This window comes from Chenopodium album, chromosome 25 (assembly GCF_948465745.1).
Source record: "Chenopodium album chromosome 25, dcCheAlbu1.1, whole genome shotgun sequence".
NCBI classification, from domain to species: domain Eukaryota; kingdom Viridiplantae; phylum Streptophyta; class Magnoliopsida; order Caryophyllales; family Amaranthaceae; genus Chenopodium; species Chenopodium album.
In genome coordinates, this window is record NC_137858.1 from 32,418,152 (window position 1) to 32,438,519 (window position 20,368).

Here is a 20,368-nt window from a genome sequence, read left to right on the forward strand (position 1 = left end):
ATCATATTTATCATAATGCTTGATCGAATTATAAAAGGCGAAATTATATAGGTTTTACTTGAACATACCATTATTGATCTGACTTGAACTTCACCCAATATCAAGAATGACTTGAATTGAGATTAGCAAATCCAATAATTATCGATCTGACCCAAATCTAACCTTAAATTGAATTCAGTGGCCACTAATTCGACTCGCTATAACCCAAACCTAAAATTGAATTCAGCCCAATTCTAATCCAACCTCCATCAAAAAGGGTGAACGACATAACATGACTTGTATGAAACTTGACCCAATCAAACTTTGACCCACCCTCAGGAATTACATTTACTTGACATGATCGGATCTGAGACATGATTTGACTTGATCCTACTCAAATCCCAACTAAATAACCAAATGGGGACTCTTGTAACAACAGAAACAACAAATTTACTTAACAAGCAAGAATTTGTCTATAATGTTAGTTTGAAAGAATCTCATAACATTTATAAATTGTATCATCAAAATTCAATAGTAATTTTTAATGCATCTATCCTTATTGGTTTGCGTTATTAAAGTATCTACTTTTACCTATATGACGTTGGCGGGTTTTACTAGGAGACAATTTCGAAAATCGTCAAATAAAGATTCATATTTGCCCATATATTAGGGTTTATTTTATGTAGCTTATCAACGCATAATTAGATAATTAGAATAACTATGATTATATTAATCTTAGTTATTAACTCACATGAACCCATGAAACCACCACTTTGGAACTAAGTGAAACTTACCGTTACCGGAACCATCATCGTTGAGTTGGTCAATAAAGTCGGAAACCGGCGGAAAGGGCGGAACTAGCTCTTCAGGAAGCGATACGGTGGGTGTTGGCTCGTCAACTCTGCCAAGGGTTCCCAAGGATTCATCGTTTTCAACTTCGATCACAAAAATACAAAACAACAAGTCGTCAGCTTCGATTTAATTGTCATGCTACTAGTTTAAATAACCTTATGTAATAACACGCTCATAACTTGACACGATAAAAACCCAAAAGCAGAATAAATGATGAAAAAACTAGAGCTCGATCTTTCCTGTATCATTAAATCAATCTATCAATCAAAGTCTTAGCTTAATCCCATATGTGGAGTCGGCTACATAAACCAAATCTTACCTGTATCATTACTTGAAAAATAACTGTAATCGATGATGACCCAAGAAGGAAATTGTGGATCGGATGAGACATAAGGGGTAAAGATCCCATCGGGCACCGGCTCATCGAGCAAGAACTCTTGCATAAGCATGATGTTGAAGGTGTGAAATGTTACTTGGAGGACTTACCAAAGCAAATAGATTGGATAATAACAGTGGAGTAATGTCTCCAAAATCAACGTAGAGGTCCATTTAAGTGTGGAAAAACAAATGAACCTTCTCAACTCAAGTCACTATCAAGGTGATGTAAACTGTTAGAAAATTTGAACTATCTGATCAAGGTTTGTATCTATAGATCTGATTAGGATTGAGAAAAGGTAAGCTTTGACGCGGTAATCAAATTATATCTGATTCAAATATTTTATGTAAGTTGGACTATATAATTGTATGTATATTCTAGATCTACGTTGAGTTGTAGTAATTAAATAGTAATTAAACCATGATTAGTATCGTCAAAAAGGTGGTCATAATGGGTTGTGGACCTTGTGATGGCCTTTTTGGGTACCCAAATCCAATGCAAGAACGATGTGAACGATTGGGGCATAGGGGAGTTTCTTGGGTTGATAAACTAAAATTTTTGACATGGACATTGTATGTAGGGCCTCAATAAGATCATGACAAAGAAAGTTTTACCTTCATTTTAAATTATTTGTGTCAATTTAACATAAAGTGTAAGTAGAAGATGTCTAATCGTTGCAAATAATTTGAAACGTGGATAATATTTGAAATTCTGTATACACTAAAGTTTGTAGGGAACGAATTACTGCGCAAATGTGACGTGTGACCATGGGAGAATGAATTAGCTAGATTTGACTTTATTTAATTAATCTACACCAAGTAAACAACCTAGGTAATAGAATTGTTTTAACGCTTTAAAGGATCTCAAGAATGAGAAATTTTTGGATGCAACCACGAATAAGGGACATGGATGGATAAAAGTTACACCTTTCAACAATTCATAAGATTATTGACCATATACAATTTAATGTAGCTTGACCTGTTTAGGATTCAAGGATGATGGTATGAAGTTAACCAAGAGTTAGTGTTGCCGTGTCGGTCCTAATACTCAATGACTTAAAAAAGTGAACTTGCTCATATGAAGCAAACAAAAAAGAACATAAGTAATCTAAAGTAATCTACTTCAATGTTACTGCACATTTATGATTTATCGCCTGTTATACAATCTACGGAGTATCAAAGAGGTTAGCGTGAAGCTGTAAATGTGTTTGAGTTTGAGAAGATGGACAATTGTATTTCACTAAAATGTTGCAGTCAACTGTTGTTCCGCCTAGCCATGCGTGATTGAGAAACAAATTAAGTCAGGCACATAAAAGCGTCATTATCACATTATTTTATACTTGTATTTATACATACACTGAGAATAAACCATGATGTATGAGGTGGTGGTTTGATTGGATTGGTTCATTAATCCATGTCATGTGGGATGGGACATGAACATAAAATCTCCTAAATAAATAGGCAAAGTTTCTGTCAAAAAATAAAAAAGATTAAAGTTGCATAGCAAAATAAACCGAAGGCAATTAATGTTATGTTTAGTACCGTTATTACTTATTAGTGACAATAAAGTTAGGTAAAGTAACTAGTAATAGTGTACCATTAGGGGGCGTTTGGTTTGAAAAATGGAAACGGACTGGAAAGGAAATAAATAAGAAGGGAAGATTATTGTTTTTTGTTTTTTGTTTTTAGTTTTTTTGAAAACCAAAAACCAAAAACAGGAAACAAGAAAAAGATGTTTCCACTTTTCTGTTGTCAGTTTTCAAAATTATCATGATTTTGATAAATTTGACTAATTTTTGAACCATTATATGAAATATATTATATGATATTGAAAAACAAAAAACCAAAAAACAGAAAACCACAGTGATGTCAAACGAAGCCTTGGCTATTACTCCCTCCGTTCCCTAATGTTCTTTACGTTTGGAATTATACGCGGTTATTAAGAAATTATGTAAAGTAGAGGTATATTGGAATATTTCAATGATTGAAAGTACAATTTTATTGAAAAAAAACAATGTAGTGCATGTGGGGTGAAGAAAGTTAAGGAGAGAGGAGAGAGAAAGTAATAAAAGTTGGCAAAAAGTAGAAGAGAGATGAGAGAGAAAGTAATAATGAGTATTGAAAACTCATTAAAATATTATAAAAAGTACATTTGCACATGAAAAGTGAAGGGTAATTGAGTATTTAAATTGTAAAGCAAGGGTAATTTTGTCTAAAATCATTAACTTTAAAAGGAAATATCCTAAATGTAAAGAATAAAAAGGAACACCCTAAATGGAAACGTAAAAAACAAATGAGAACGGAGGGAGTACCTTTTTATTTGTTTGGTTTAACTATTTAAAAGGGTATTTGTGAAGAAGAGGGTAAGAGTATTTGTTACCCCAAGTTTTTGAGAGGCAACAAATGAGGGGTAACCATTACCCTTAGATAATGGTAATTGTTACCATGCCTTCAAACCAAACACACAATAACGGTATCGGTTTAATCGAATTTGTTTTCAATCCAAAAAATTAAGTAACCAAACGCCCCTAAGTATAGCAGCATCAGAACAGCTTGTAAACGACAAAAAATAAAATAATAATGAAACTGAATTGGTAGGTCAATGTTGATGAAAATGCCTTGGTAAAAAAACATTCCATCATTGTCACCATCACCGCCACCATCAAATCCACTTTGGGATGAAGGCCTAGAGATAATAGTTTCACTCGCGATGGTATTTTGTTAAGACGCAATCATTAATTCGAGGGATCATATTACATACTCAATTTGTACCCCGCTTCTCCAATTTGAACCTCCATGCTCAGGTTGAATCCCTCTTAAGAGCCTAATTATTGATGAAATACACAATAAACAATTGAAAATCATTTTATACTTGAAGACTTTATTGTGCAAAGTGAACACCTTCGTAACTTTGCTTGATTGCTTGTCTCAAGAGGTCCGTATGCATCTTACTTAGCTTCAAGGAATACATCATTGGCTTAGCAAAATCTAATTAAACAAAGCAAATTAACACTAGTATCTAATTAAAGGTTATGGTAATTGTTACCCAACCCTTTCAACCAAACACTTGATAAGGATCATGGTTTAATTGAATCCATTTCCAACCCAAAAAATACTCTTCGTAAACTTGTTCTTAATTTGTTTCTAAGTTTTTATCCTGCAGTATATAAGAGAAAAATAGAACTCGTATGCAAATGTAAAACTAAGTCCTTTATTAGTTGGTCGCAGGATTTGTTTTGATATGTATTTTATAAGAACTTAAATGACTAACTTCCAATAAATGATTAAGGATTCCACGTGGCTTAGAGTTCACGATCAAGGAGAAAGGATGATGTCGGCGGTTGTTATTTTAGTTTTAGTTATAGATTTATGAAGAGGTTGCAAAGGAAAAGTGTAATAAGCTTCATTTTTTGAGAAAAGAACACTTTCATTATGAGATAAAAGAAGATTGAAGACAAGAACCAATTAGTCACAATAAACTGAATATATAGGCACCAAAAGTTTCAGATAAGCAATGGCCATAACGCCTACAAGTACAACTTATAAGACCAAACATTGGAACTTCATATCACGTATACAAACTGAAATTAGAGTGCTGCAAATAAATTACTCGTATGTGATTAAGCACTACAAAATGATTTATCTTATACTGTACAGGAGGAGATGTGATTTCAAGTGTCAAAAAATATTTCGCTTCATAATTATCTCTAAATTCAGTGTCAATGCTGCACCTTCTTGAACCATGTTAAGCCAGAAGGGGCTCTGTTATAGGCTTTGGAGGAGTTTCCAGTTTCATGCTATATGTTACTACCAAACCAATAAGAGCACAAATCGCGGGAACAATACCTACTGCATAACGTGTAACTGAGAAGCTATGTATAGACGAATGAAGCTCTCCAACATTTGAGGAGACATCTGTAGACAAAGAATTTATTTTTAAGCTTTCAGACATCTGTAAATGCATGCAACAAAGGAGAGTAAATAGGGATACACTGGATATATAAACAACTTACTACTATGATATGATTCCAAAACGTATAACACAATTCCACAACCCATTTTGTCCATAAAACTCAGTGATCCGTAGACAAAAGCACTTCCATTAAGATCTTGTCCTACAAGAGCACTCTGCATGCCTATTCCGGTGACCTGCAACAAAATTCCAAAAGCAGATGATGTTACTAAGGTAATCATGGGCAATAACATATGACAGATATCTTAACATCCATAAGATATATCACAAAGAAATCTCAAACAAACATTGACCCTTCTATTATTTCCATTCTCTAACACGGTGGTGTTACTGGATTCTCCTACAATTCAGGTACCCGAGTACTATTGCAAAACAAAAATTCCTTATCTGATCCAAGCTTCAAGAGGACTTGAAATGATGTGCGACCTCACAATGATTACAATATCCACTTACATCACAGTCATCCTGAGTACTTCATCTTTTTAAGTTTAACAAATACTTAACACAACATTACATATTCCCCCCACCTTCGTGACTTGTGAATTTGTAAGAAAGAAATATATTCAACACTGAATTGTGGAAACAGGACTCAAGACATACCATCATTAGGGAATTTGCAATGCCAATAATAATAGAGATGATATACATTAAACCACTCAAGCCCAGTGGCAAAAACAAAACTGCTACACCGCAAAATATCCAGAGAACGCTTCCAATAGAAAAGAACGTCTTCAGACGGTAGCCATTCCATGACATCTCCTATAAACAAGGACATATTACTCTCCAAGAGCTTAGTAGAAATATATTTAGAAAATACAATATGAGGTACAGACGGAACCTGTAAAATAATGGAGATGATAAAGCTGCAAATGTATATGATAGCAGGCACCTACACATAGTTATACCAATTACATGAGTTCGTGTATAACAGGGGGGAAAAAAGGAAGAAAAAAGAAAAGAAACAGTGCCATTTTAAGGTGTCGCTAAATATTACCAGAGCTTTTGAAGATTGAGCCATTTGTAGGTCATTGATGACGTAAAAGGCCAGAAATGACTGACAGATACATAAAAACACAAAATCAGAGCCATACAGCAGACAACTGACTCCTTTTGGGGGAAAATTGCCAGGAAAATCCTTACAAGACACCAAATCCATGTAGATAAAACTTTATATCTCAAAAAAATAAAATGAAGGAGATTCCTACTCACCTGTGAGACATTAGTCACCAGTCTAGTCAGTACATATACAAGAGCAACCTGGTAGTACAGAACTTTATGGAACCAATAAGTCCATTCAACTCTAGCATAAACTTTTCCTGGAAAGCCATCTTTCAACCTACAGAGAGGAAAACCAAAAGCGCAAAAGGTAAAGGGGGGAAAGATCGATCAAAGAGGGTATACATAAACAAAGTAGACTAAATTTCTATAATTTAAAAATAAAATAGCACAATACTGATCCTTGAGGCTTAAGACTAATTATCTAAGAAACTACAATTAATATTTTGTCAAGTTTAAAGCATTGTGATCATTTAATATGAATTTTCCGATAGAGGCAATATCTCAACATATGAAGCCTATACGTTTGGCACTTTGGCCAATGAATAAAGCATCTTAGCATCATACTCAGGCAAAGATTAATCCTCGATACACAGAACCAGGACTAATAAATACACACCTGGGCTCTTTAGTTCCAATGAGGAAGATGCAGACAAAGCAGCATCCGATAAAAATTGATGAATAAGCAATCCAACGATACTGTGAAAGGAATATGGTCAGCAAGATATTCTGAAAAGATGCACCAGTTAGGGGGGGGGGGGGGGGGGAATGCTTGCATAGGCGTACCTGACTTTCTATCTCATCATGGGTCCATGATTTACCAAGACCAAAGACAACAAATGCCACAGCATACAAGCTTAGATTTGCAATCTGAATACAAATATTGGGGCCAAAAAAGAGAATAAGATCGAGAAGAAAAATCAGAGTATGCATGCTTCAAAAAAATAAACTACTCTGGATAAGAGCTTCACCATAGTAAATGCATTCCGACAGCTGGCTAACACAACTCTGCTCGTCGGATTCAGCGTCATACAGTTCACCATAGACCTTTCATGGAAAAAAAAAAAAAAAAAAAAAAAAAACAAATATATATTCATTTGGAGACAAACAATACTACCGTATGAAAATATTTCTAAATTTGATGCATAAAGAGTATTCAAATTTACATGTGTGACACTTGAGTAGCAGCCCAACCAATATTGAAGATAGCCGCAAAAATGCTGTATCCAATTGTCTCCAGAGCAGACGAGTCTGTACCAAATATTTTGCATGGTATACAACCGCCAAAAACTGAAGAAAATGAAACAGCAACTAACAGAGATCCAGCGCCATGCCAAATTTTGAAGCGTCCAAACCGGTCTATCTAGCACACAGAGAAACCAAAAAATACAAAAACGAGTTCACTAATGGTACAGGTGAGCAAGTAATTCAATTGAAAACTAGCTTTCAGATAAAACACACAGCAAAGTTAGGATCAACTGAAGGAAATGTTCTTCAATCAAGCATGTAATCACTTAATATATTTAATTTGCATTAAGGAGATATTAATTCTGTCATTTTAGGTGGTCTTAATACTGTGCTAGAAGCCAATAAAGATCTATGAGCTAACATTGATGAGCACATGGCATTAACAATTATGATTGAACCCTATAGGTCACACATCAAGTATGAGTTTGGATAAAAGATACACCATTGCCCACATAAGCATTGGTATGGCTGACCAAGCGACCACTATAGGTAGATAAGGATAATTAGATTTTCCTCTTGTTATACTATATAATTAATGTATGTATTATGTACAAGTATAAGATACACGGTACACAAGAAAAACTTAGGCCTAATACTACCTATCTAGCCAACGCCCCTTCAAGCAAAAGTAAGAGAGTGATTTGATCCTCCTGTTCTAGCAAACGTTACGATCTGAATTCATACTCATGGAATAGATAGAAGAGCTACGTTTGAAGCTCTTGATCTCTAAAGGAGGATTATATAAAGTTAGAGGAAAACACATATCAAAGGTTGTATACTCATTATGCGATTCGTGTATAATATGCATATGATCCTAAGTAAATGCTAGGAGATGGTTTCTTGCAATTCCACTAATCACATCTAAAACCCTAAATTAAGTTATATCATGATTTTACACCACCAACCTCATAAAGATCCTCACAAAAAATAAAAATAAAAAAAATTCAAAGAAAAACTTGACACGTGTTATGAGACATAAATAAGAAATGACCATCACAAATGAAAGCTGCAAAACTGTATACGTTTAAAGTCTATAAAACTTGACAGTAGTTTGCTTTTGATTGACAAGTACTATGTTCACCCACCTTCCATGCGATAAAAGAATTATTAAAATAACAGGAAACAATTGAATGCTATGAACCTATTCTCTGTTTGCCTGCACCAATGATTTTCTTACATACCACTACTTTAAGCACATATTCCACTTCCTGAATCCTCAACCATGCATATTAAAGTTCTTCCATCATCACTTCCTTCTGGCACCCAATTCATGTTTAATTAAGCCCTCTATAATCACTTCACATTGTAACAGGAAATTAAAAGAGAGAAGTACATATCCTCCCATTTTATTCAACTTACTCCCCCTAAATTCCATTCATTCCTAAAATGTTGTCTATATGTGTCAACAAAGAACTCTATAGCATTCTCCCTGTGTACTCCCAATTTCACAGGCGGACAGTGTGCATTGCTTCCTGTCATCAGGACCAAAGCTATATCGCAAAGAATCAAGGTTATTTTGAACTTTACATGTGACACTTTCTAGTAAAAGAAAGGTGTAACTAGAAGGATAGTTACATGTGAACAAATGGCTTTGTTTTCCTTGATATTTTCCATTAGCATTTTCTTATACATAAGAAAATTACGAAATGACTGTAAACTAGTCCTCAAATTCTCATCTAGTCCAGCATCTTCCACCAGTGAACATCTACTGCTATCTAAATCTTTTAACCCAACTGCTGTCTACAATTATTCAATCAGGTTAAGCAATTCACATCTGCCTCCGCCACAATATACGATCAATTAATAAGCTATTACAAACTCTTAAAGAATCTGTGTCAAAAAAGGCATATATGCTGACTAAAGCAACTTAAAGCTGTAAAATAAGATTATACAATACCAGTTCACCAGAAAATGCAGTCATGAATCCATCTGCCACTTGTCCACTAAGCATTACAATTGCAGCATTTCTGTCAACATACAGTAAGTTATAAATTTATAATTGACATACATGGATCATATACAAATGCGAAATTTAGTACACAACCAAAAGGGTGTACATAGCTGAAGATAAAGATGTAGAATCATCAACTAAAATCATTGATCATAAAAACTTCCTAACAAAAGCACTTCATATAAATCTGGTCTTAGAAACATGGCAACATATCAAAAACAATACCAAATTAACATAACATCTAAGCAACTCCCATAGTAGGGGATGCAACATGACTTTTTAGCTGTAAGGCATATGAGAAATTAGAATAGTACTGTTTATTCATTAACACCATAATGAAGGGTATCATCCATTTTCAACATTTTATAAAACAATATTACAGCTTGTGACTCATATTTCGAAACAAACGTCCACTATTTATAGTGGCCTCCCCTATTTCATATCTGCAAAGAAGCAGGGCTACCAGCTGCCTTACCGAACAAAGCTTTACTGCCAATAGCATCTGAGAAATCGCATGAATAAAACAGCCTATATAATCTCTCCTCTACTTTGTTCTAGAGCCTCATCCATTACGACCAATATGTCATCCTTCAGAAGAGCTCATCACTTGGAAAAACAGGGGGGAAATCTTAATTCATGCCTCATAATTCCATATAATAGTCATAATTAACCTTAGATTTCCCTCCAGAAATCTAATAACATCAGAAAATCAATGAAATAAGATTTCATCCGTACTTATGCTACTTTGCTTCTTCTAAGTTATTCTTCCACAATTATATAAACCTTAAATGATGAAAACAACACCAATCTAAAATGGACCCTCTTCCTTGCCCTTTGATATAAAAACCCTTTTTAAAAGAAAGTAATCAAATGAAACAATAAGCAATACATAGAAGCATACCCTGGTGAAAGTCCAATATCTGTCAGGAAGACCAACAAATAAGTAAACCAACAGGCAGATGTAATGTCATTGAGCATGTGGCCAACACCATAGACAAAAACAGGCCATCGTCCAAGCGGCCTGTTGTAATACTCTTCATCTTCCACATCACCAATCATACTTCCGTGAATAAAAGCTCACGTAAGGACTTCAAATGCCTGTCAAAACGCAACATTCCAGCACAATCATCATAACCAAGCAGGTGCATGTGTAACGAAACTTCAACACACTACGAGCACAATTCTAATTACTAGATGCTGTTATTTCTCATTGACAATCAATCAATCAATCAAAGCCTTAATCTCATAAGTGGGGTCAGAAGATTCCATTACATCATCATTGCATTATTTCTCATTGACGGATTCCATTAAATCATCAATGCAGTTGTCTAATGGCAAATACATTACGAACACCTCAAGCTCATATGAAAGACTCTATCAAAATTGGTAGACAATTTACAAAACATAAAAAATTAACATCCTAACTAAACTTGTATTAGATATCTAGATTTCGCCATTTGTTCGAATCTAAGTCTAAATAATAATAATTCATAGTAAAAGTTAGGTTATTTCTTCCAAAATTACAAAACCTCAACCTATAAGAAGTTAAACAATACTCAGAAAACTGGAATTCTAGTTCAAATCAGTAGTGCCTTGCATACATACACCCACCATAACTAGTTCCAAATTACAATGGATTCTACATCAATTTCTCATCATCTAGTACATCAATAAGTAAATAACATAATCATATGTCAACATAAAAACTTTTTTGTTCCATGAACAACCGCATATAATCATATATTATATGTTCGAAACGGGATTTGATCTCCGGTCTTGGTTAACTAACTAAACTAACTAATCGATTGAACTTAAAAACACAATTAATAATTAAAAAAAAATAGAAAGTAAAATAATGGAACATAAAGGGTACAAAATGCAGAGTAAAGAAACATACTTTGATACGAAGTTGCAATTCTTCAAGTACAGAATCCAAGATTACAAATTAGACCCATTTATTACAGCCCCACTTAAAAAAAAAAATTAAAGTAAAAAGCGACGGAAATTGCTAAGAAAGAAAAATAAATGTGAGGTAGTAGAAGAACAAGCAAAGGAAGAAAAAACGAAAAAGAAAAAAAAATGAAATCGACGCTTTAGATAGTTCCAATATTGAGTCATGGGAATGAGTTACGTAAAAGATCAGAAAGCATAAAAGGGTTACGACAAATGGTGTTACCCTTGAAAATTGTGGACTGCAAATTTAGGAAATTAAATTATCCAACGAAACAAATGGGACCAATCCTACCAGAAAATATATTATTTTAAATTTTAACCCGAATTTCCGTCTCTTATTGTTTGCCTCATTTCAGCGTTAGTTGTTAAGATTGTTTTAATGGACTCATTTCTATATTTGATTATCAATCACAATTTTACTTTAGCTGCAATTGGTCTTATCATTTTTGTCTCTTAGGACTACTGCGTAAAATTTAAGAAGGGGCAAATAAAATGGAAATGGAAGTGTATAGACTATAGACGTATAGTTTATGACATTTTAAGTTAATAACAATGTACATAAAGACAAACTAGTACAAAAGAAAAATTTTGTGTTAATTACCCTTTTAATAAAGAACTAATAAGTAATAACAGATTTAACACCCTAATATAGTAATATGTAATCAATTAGAGGAAAGAGACAAAAATATAAATGAAACGGAAAAGATTATGTCATAAATCATATTGTAAAAAGATCTCAAAATTGTCGAAAACTAAGGAGAATTAGACTACACTAAATGAAATTAAAATTAAATAAACAGAAATTGTGATGAAATTAGAGAAAACAGACCTTATGACAATTGAAGAATAACGCGAAAGAGGCCGACGTCGGAAAATCCGTCGCCGGAAAAATGAGCATAGAAATTGGAGATGATGAAATGGGAAAGGAATGAAAAAGAGTAGTACTCCGTAATGTTTAAGGAATGAACAAGGGATTGCGTGGTTTGTGGATGACGATGAAGATGGTGACTTTTTGACAGTTTAAGGGCGTGCACTTGTTCGGCAACAATACCCAATAAACCTAAAGATTCCTAGCTTCCTACTTTTAATTTTTTAAATATCTTCTATACTGTAATAGATTCAATTATACTTTACCAAATTTCATTTTGATTTTTTCTTAGTTTACTTTTGGCCTTGTTTGGTAAGAAGGGTTTTTTAATGGGCAAAATAAAAATACTAGTGGTAGAATATAGTAAAAGCATTTGACTAAATTAGAGAGTTGACTTTTTGGCACTCCAGTAAGGAGTTAACTCAAGGGGGTTTTGAGAGCGAGGATAGATCAAGTGGTTAGAGCTCCCTCTCGATTTCAGGAGATCCTAAAATCGATTCTCACCCCGCCCCTTGTGGCTCTCTAAACACCAAAAAAACCTCAAGGGGGTTTTTGGTTCAAGTAACTTTCAAATGAGCCAAGTTTAGGGTTTTGATGGAGAAAAACTAAATTTAATGGTTATTTAAAAAAATTCAATTTTTTTATGTATGGAAATTTTTTTTTTGTTTGTTTGTTCCAACCGTTTCACCTTTAAGGCTAATCCAGATTCGGGATCAATTATAGGTGGTTAAGTTTCATTCCCCTCCCCGATTGTTGTTGTAGAGGATCAAACACGAGGTCCACCCTACCAAATGTCGTCCCAATCAACACTGCACCAACAGTCAATTAGTATCAAGGTGGTATTAAGTGAATGAAAAAGTATAACAAAAAACCTATACGGGGTAGAGGTGATCATGATGAGCGCAATCAAATTTTTGCGGACTTTGGTTAGAAACTTTCGGCCCAAACCATTTTTTTTACAATTTTTTGTTATACTTTTTTGCGGGTATAAAAAGCCGGCGAGAATCGATCCAATTTTGCGGGCTTTGAGCAAACTAATTTGGCCTAAACCTTGACACAAACCGGCTCGACCTGAGTAAGCGGCTTGATATATTTGCCTTCGGTCAACATGACTTGACCCGTGATCACCTCTAATTTGAGGGTCATCTTAATTGATCATTACCGTTGTTTATGATTCGTTACCAAATAGGCCTTTTGTCCTAAAAATAGTAAAATTTATATCATTATTGACCCAATTTATCATTGTATTTTAATTTTACTTATGTATGAGGTTAAATATCACGTTAATCAATTTAATTTAACAATCTATATCTATATGTAATTTTATTAAACTAAACTAAAAGAGACTACATGCTATATATTGCCACGTGTCATCATTCTTCTACTTTGACTTGACGCCACATAAGTAATGACATATCAAGAGTGATGAGGGATAGCTAAAGTGGTTAAAGCTTCCATCCCAATTCTAGGAGATTTTGAGATCGATGCTCACCCCCACCCTTGTGGCTCTCTTAACACCAAAAAAACATAAGTAATGACATGCTAAGTCCATAAAATCTTTCATTTTAAACATAAATACAATATTATTTTATCAAAAAAAAATATACAATATTATAGAAACTCAAAGGAATAATGTAACATAATGTTGTCATGTGTTATATTTCCTTCACCTTGACTTGGCGTCGCATAATAATTGACATGACAAGTCCATATATCCTTTCATTTTAACATAGGTAAAGACCTGTTCTCATACGTTGAAACTCAATTCAATTCACTTCAGTTCTTAATTTCCTTCTCTTATAAATTATTCAGTTCAGCTCAGCTCAGTTCAGTTCAGCTCAGTTCAGTTCAGGTTCAGTTTAGTTCCTAATTTCTTTCTCTTATAAAATATTCAGTTCAGTTCAGTTTAGTTCCTAATTTCTTTCTCTTATAAAATATTCAGTTCAATTCAGTTTAGTTCCTAATTTCTTTCTCTTATAAAATATTCAGTTCAATTTAGCTCAGTTTAATTCAGTTCACTTCATTTTAGCTGAGTTCAGTCAATGAGAATAGGCCCTAACTCACCATCTAATTTAAAACTAATTTCTGGTTTCGGGCGATGTCCCGGGTTATAACATGTATATAATAATTGTGAATGTATTCATGATTCAAATCTTATATAATAATAATAATAATAATAATATATTTTCATAAATAATTTCTTTTTTTATTAAATTAAAGACATATATTAATATATAGTTCAATGGTTATGTTCTTAATCTTGAGATCAAGAGTTCAAATCTTATGCTTATGAATCATATATGTTTCTAGAGTTTTTAATGTGTAATGACATAGAATAATTAATAGCCAATAAATTAAAGAGAATTTAGAGAATATCATGTGGCATGTGAACTTAATTCAAAACGCCAACATAGTGCCACATGTGGAAATGAACATCGGTGTTATCAACAATACTTATGTTTGATATTTCTACAGTCATGTACAAGATTTATACATATTAAAGCAATAATTACATAGACAATATGGAAAGCAAGAAATGAAATGAAATGAAATGAAATCAGACCTTAATTGAGATATGTTGACTTGATGATTGAAGAGCTAGCAATGAATGTGATAACAATAAGTGAAGATGGTTGGTTAGATGGAGAGTTTATATGATGATAGGTGCTTTACTGAAGAAGAGAGAAAAGGATGAAGAGGGTATTTATAAGTTGATGTGTCTAAAACTTTTTAGCCGATTAAGATCGATGATGACATTCTAATAAGCAAATTAAAGGCAACAGTAGTATGTATAGTTAAAAAGTGGCAGTATATTGTGGACCCTGACGCCTGACGGTCGAAGTCAGGGTGCATAAATTATCTTATTATCAAGTCTACAATCTAGGCTAGATTCAATTTTGGCTACCGTTTTCCTCTGACCCCAACATATATAAATCCCTTTATTTTAACTGTATTCTGCTCCCTCTGTTTTTTTTAGTTGACACTTGACACTATTTAACTTTTACATTATTCATAAACTATACTTAGGGCCTGTTCTCATTGATTGAACTGAACTGAACTGAACTGAAATGAATATTTTATAAGAGAAGGAAATTAGGAGTTGAACTGAACTGAACTGAACTGAATTGAGCTGAACTGAACTGAACTGAATTTCAACGTAAGAGAACAGACCCTTAAACTATTTTTTATAATTTATAGATACTAGTATAAAATATACTCCGTAATCATGTGAAATCTTATTTGAATCGTCTTAATTCTATGTACTCCATTCATGTTTAAATAAGCTTACAATAATTTTTTTGGCAAAAAAACATTTAATATTAAATTTTTCTTCCTTTTTGGTCCCTATTTAAACTCATTGTTACTTTTTTGTTACCGTAGTTTTTTCTTCTCACATTCATTACTTTTCAACAAACTATTACTCCTACTATTTTTCTTTTACAATTTGTTAATACTCTAATTACCCCCACTTGCCTCTTCTTTTAGTTAAATCAATTAAATTGTCTCTATGTGTCAGTCAAAGTGTCACAATTATTAAAACACGAAGGGAATATATTTTTATTAATATCCATTTTTTTTCTACTTGTATAATTTTACAATATTGATACTTAGAGATATAAATCGTTAAAATAGTGTGTTGACAAGCGTGACAATATAAAGATATGTGTCTCCTTAATAAACCCGAAGGTGGTATAATTCATTTTTCGAAAGAGCTTTTTTTTTTTTTTTTGAACGGGAGATCAGATGTATTTGATTAAGTGGTTAAAATTGAAAGTTTTTGTACGATAAGTTGTATGTTTAATCTCCTCACACCTGTTTATAATTTACTAGATTAGGTTATGTGCCATGCACGGTAATTTTACTACATTTTATTAATAAAATAAAAAATTTCTATTAAAAATAACATAGAGAAATACAACTATAGCATATGTATTATCTTCTTATATTGTGTATATAATGAAATGAAACATGAAATGTAACAAAAATAGTCAATTAGACAAATGGGTATTTTAAAGCTACATGTTAAACCATATGAATGTTTTAAAAGTTCAATGAAAAATTAGTATTAATTTTTTTGTTTACCATATAAGTATTAAAAATTATGTATTACACCTAATGGCCAAGGAAAAAACCCCGATATAATGATATGGAAATTTTGTTAATAACTACCAATTAAAGCACGTGTTTTGAAACAACTACCTATTAAAAATTTTTTTTAAAAGAACTACCACAAAGATGTAAAAAGTTTAACTACCACTACCACTTTAACAATTTTGGCTAAAATATCCAGTATTTGGGTCTTACTTTTTATCACTTTTTACCTTTATGAAGGGTAACTTAGTCAATTTAGATGATGATTTTATGAGGTAAAGGTAAAAAGTAGAACCTACATGTCGAATATTCTAGTTGGAATTATTAAAGTGGTAGTGCTACTTAAACTTTTTACAACTTTGTGGTAGTTCTTTAAAAAAAAATTTCAATAGGTAGTTGTTTTCAAAACGCGCACTTTAATTGGTAGTTTTTGATAAAATTTCCTAATAATATTTGAACAGTTTTTATTTCCTAAAATATGATAATATATGAAAATACTATTAGAGATACAAATAATAAGAATGAATTTTTAATTAATCAAAAGTTCTTACATGATTACATGCACTGATAAAATTTTTATTATATTATGCTATATTGTTAATTAAACTCCCTTCAATTTGTTATGTTATTTGTATTAGAAATAGGCGAGAATAAAATATTAAATCAAAAGTCAAAATTCCCGTTTTTTTATTATTATTATTATTATTATTATTATTACTATTATTATAATTATTATTATTATTATTATTATTATTTAGATTCATCATTATAAATATTGTTACTAAAGTACCTAATTTAAAACACATTCATCATCTGAAGGAATAAATTATGATGTACTCGTATTAAAAATGTAGCATACAGATTAATACGAAGAATTTATTATGTTGTATTGTTCCGTTATTAAAAGATATGAAAAATAGAGTAATAATAACTATAAAATAATATATGCTTCCTCTGTTTTTTAATAGTTGCAGGCAACACACCTTTTATTACGCTTTTTGAGGAGGTTATTAGACTAGGTAAACGAATTAACTAAGCTATGAAATAATTTTAACCGTAGCAACTTCTCCCTTTCTTCTTATCGGTGGTAAAATTTTGTGATTTTATTTATTCGTTTACCTAGCTTAAAATCTCCCGTAAATGCGTGCCAAAGAGGTGTGTTGCAAGTAAATAAAAATGGAGGAAGTATATTTATTATAAAAGATACGTATAAAAGATTTGGAATAATATTATAATAGTTATATTATACGAAAATTGTCAAAGAAGACGTTAGCAAGAAGGAAGGGTGTGTTTTTGGAAGGAAAAACACTACACCAGGAATTGACACGTGTCATTCTTGGTGTCTGTTTTAGTATTATGTTAGCGATATTGTCTTTTTATATCATTTGTGTAACACCCCAATAATTCTCCCTTTTCTAAACCACTGCTTTAAATAAAATAGTGGAGAACCATTGACGTGCTACCGCCACGTGTTAAAACGTTAAGGCTTTATCAAAGTATTGCAGCGGAAAACCAAACATAAGTCTTTAAAATAACACAGTTTAGAAAACGAATAAGCCAAAGCTTACAAATTGGAACCATAAAGGCCCTTATTTAAAACCAAACCAATAATCAAAGTCCAAAACATAAATGAAATAACAAAATATAAATAAGTTCAACACAAGAATCGAATACTCTCAACCACACCAAACCCTTGACAATGCGTATGTCAAATCCCGAACTTCACATCATCAAGATAACCTGTGTGATAATGCTCCCTAATAATACAAGTGTAATAATTGGATCATCACAGGGTCATTGAAAGACGAAGACCATGACCAAAAGAAAGACACACACAAAAGCACGCAATCAGCAAAGCTGAGTACATACAAGCTAAGCTACAACGCACAGAACCTAACATGCTCAACTAATCAAAGTAAATAACCATACGAATTTATTAATCAAGACTCTACACTTAAACAATTCAATTGACTCAACATACTTACTAACTAATTCCAAACACTTGACTCTTTATATATAATTTAATTAATTTAATTTGGAGTAAGCAATAGACGAGGTTGTCCAATCCACCAAATCATTTTGGTCCCAAATGACCATTTGAAATAAAAGTTTAGCGCGATATAAGAATGGGCGCGACTCCATTCTCACAAAGTTAGTCTAGGATCCCATCTAACTTTCATTATAAAATAAAATGTAAATACCAAAAGAGAAGAGGACATGTTGATCAAACAAGCCTCGAAAAGCCACGGGCTACCACCGTGTACCCCAACCCATAATTGTCAATACTCTAGAAGTGCACGCTTTCCAGAGTTTTATTGCTCATCCATGTTTCACTTTACGTGATTACAATTTTAATTAATAGCCGACTCAATCAAGAAGACCATACATAACAATTATACATCAATTCATTTTAATCTTATTTAGGACAATGGTGATCACATCACAAATTGACCTTTAATTCCATTAAACTTCTAAATTATCCAAAATTGTTGAACATAGTCAACTCACCTAGCCATTCGGCTTAATCCACCTTTACTCAATATACTTATAAGTCATGATTGAGTAATAAATAAATAAATAATAACCTTGTGGAATAATTAATAAATTCATTCTACTTAAACCATTCAATTCCAACCCTTTAATAATCCAAACATGGTTAATAAACCAATCCAATAAAAATATGCTTGTATCGACATTCCATACAAACAATTAATCCAATATAATTTAACATGTTTGCATCCATAATTCCATACAAACATAATCAATTCACCAAAACATGTCTCATAAATATAAACACATGAATGAAATCAATGTGTAACCAAACAATTTCCATCCAAGTGTTCTAAAATCATGAAACTAAGTTCATTCCTTTTGGTACCTAAACATGATACTACTTGCAACGAATTAGACATGTACGTACCTCGTATAAACAATCCTTTGTGCCACTTATAATCACTTAAAATTCTCCTAGGGAATAATCACTTCCTAGAAAACAACCAACAATTAATATTACTAACCCAAGTAATTTCCAACAATATAATATAATGAATAACCTCTTAAAACTTCAATAAAAACATATATTTATGCTTAATTAACTTTAAATATAATTAATTTTATTAATCAAACTCAAGGATAAAATTTTAAGGATAAAAAACTTCGTTAAAAAATCAAAAACTGCCCGAAAATCATATTTAGAGGCTGAATTTGGCAACGAGAGGATGGTGCTCACTACCAACGGTAGTGAGTTTTTCTTAAAACATTTTTTCCACATGGAAAACGCTACTTTTTTTGTCAAAATCGGATGAGTTCAGAACCTGATCGGGATTAAAACGGAATTAATATTAACGAACCGAAATCTAAACATTAAAACACGAATTTACGTGTTCAAAATAATCTGAAATTAAATTAAACTAATCAGTAGTATAATCACCAAAATTTCAAAACATCATTACTATAAAAGGCCTAAATCAATTGTTCATAAAAACCCTAAAATCATGATTATCAATAATTAAAAACCCTAGGTTATAAAATTTACAAAATCTGAAAATTATAACATTTATAAAATTTGAAATTATAAAGTCTAATCATCAAAATACAATTTGATACTAATTAAATTAATTTCAAACAATAAAATCAAAATCCATAATCAATAATTATAATTACAAAAATTAACAAAACAAAAGAGAAAGAAAATAAGACTAACCTTTTGTGTGCGGAAATTTTTGGGGATGTATGGGGTATTTATAGGAGAGAGGGTAGTAGGGTAAGTAGGGATATTGAGCCTCTTAAAATTAATGGGTCAATTAAGAAAGTAAACTGGGTTTGGTTTGTTTGTTGGACATAAATTATAGAAGGAAGGTTCATAAAAAGTTCTTTGTAATAAAATCGTTTATCAATCCCAAAAATAACTTGAAACTTTTGAAATTAAATCCGAAAAAAATACAAATAAATATTATGAATAAAATATAATTTCATTAATAATATATTTAAAAATACGGGGGATTACAATTTGTACCAAAAA

At 32.1% G+C, this 20,368-nt stretch overlaps 1 protein-coding gene across 2 annotated transcripts; it reads right to left on the reverse strand.

Moving 5' to 3' along the window:
- Positions 1 to 4,671: 4,671 nt before the first annotated feature.
- On the reverse strand, positions 4,672 to 12,402 carry LOC145613497 (uncharacterized). 2 transcript variants are annotated; one of them, XM_081668614.1, is made up of 13 exons: positions 12,217 to 12,402; positions 10,336 to 10,532; positions 9,381 to 9,450; positions 7,402 to 7,598; positions 7,207 to 7,282; positions 7,022 to 7,105; positions 6,855 to 6,934; positions 6,389 to 6,515; positions 6,174 to 6,233; positions 6,018 to 6,068; positions 5,780 to 5,938; positions 5,220 to 5,355; positions 4,672 to 5,121 (listed from the first exon to the last, which is right to left on the reverse strand). In XM_081668614.1, exons 2-13 carry the CDS (start codon positions 10,491 to 10,493, stop codon positions 4,952 to 4,954), a joined length of 1,368 nt encoding a protein of 455 aa, XP_081524740.1. In that variant the 5' UTR covers positions 10,494 to 10,532; positions 12,217 to 12,402; the 3' UTR covers positions 4,672 to 4,951. The 2 variants fall into 2 exon arrangements, with proteins under 2 accessions (XP_081524740.1, XP_081524741.1); XM_081668615.1 differs by lacking the exon at positions 12,217 to 12,402 and adding an exon at positions 11,332 to 11,533.
- Positions 12,403 to 20,368: the final 7,966 nt, after the last annotated feature.

What these genes read in the sequence shown, in the direction of transcription:
- LOC145613497 (XM_081668614.1), bottom strand. Translation starts at nt 10,493, where the DNA reads ATGATTGGTGATGTGGAAGATGAAGAGTATTACAACAGGCCGCTTGGA. An exon ending in TGGTGACTAATGTCTCACAG is followed by an intron (nt 6,234 to 6,388) that starts GTGAGTAGGAAT and finishes TGTATCTGTCAG; the next exon opens with TCATTTCTGGCCTTTTACGT. An exon ending in TCATCTCCATTATTTTACAG is followed by an intron (nt 5,939 to 6,017) that starts GTTCCGTCTGTA and finishes CCTTGTTTATAG; the next exon opens with GAGATGTCATGGAATGGCTA.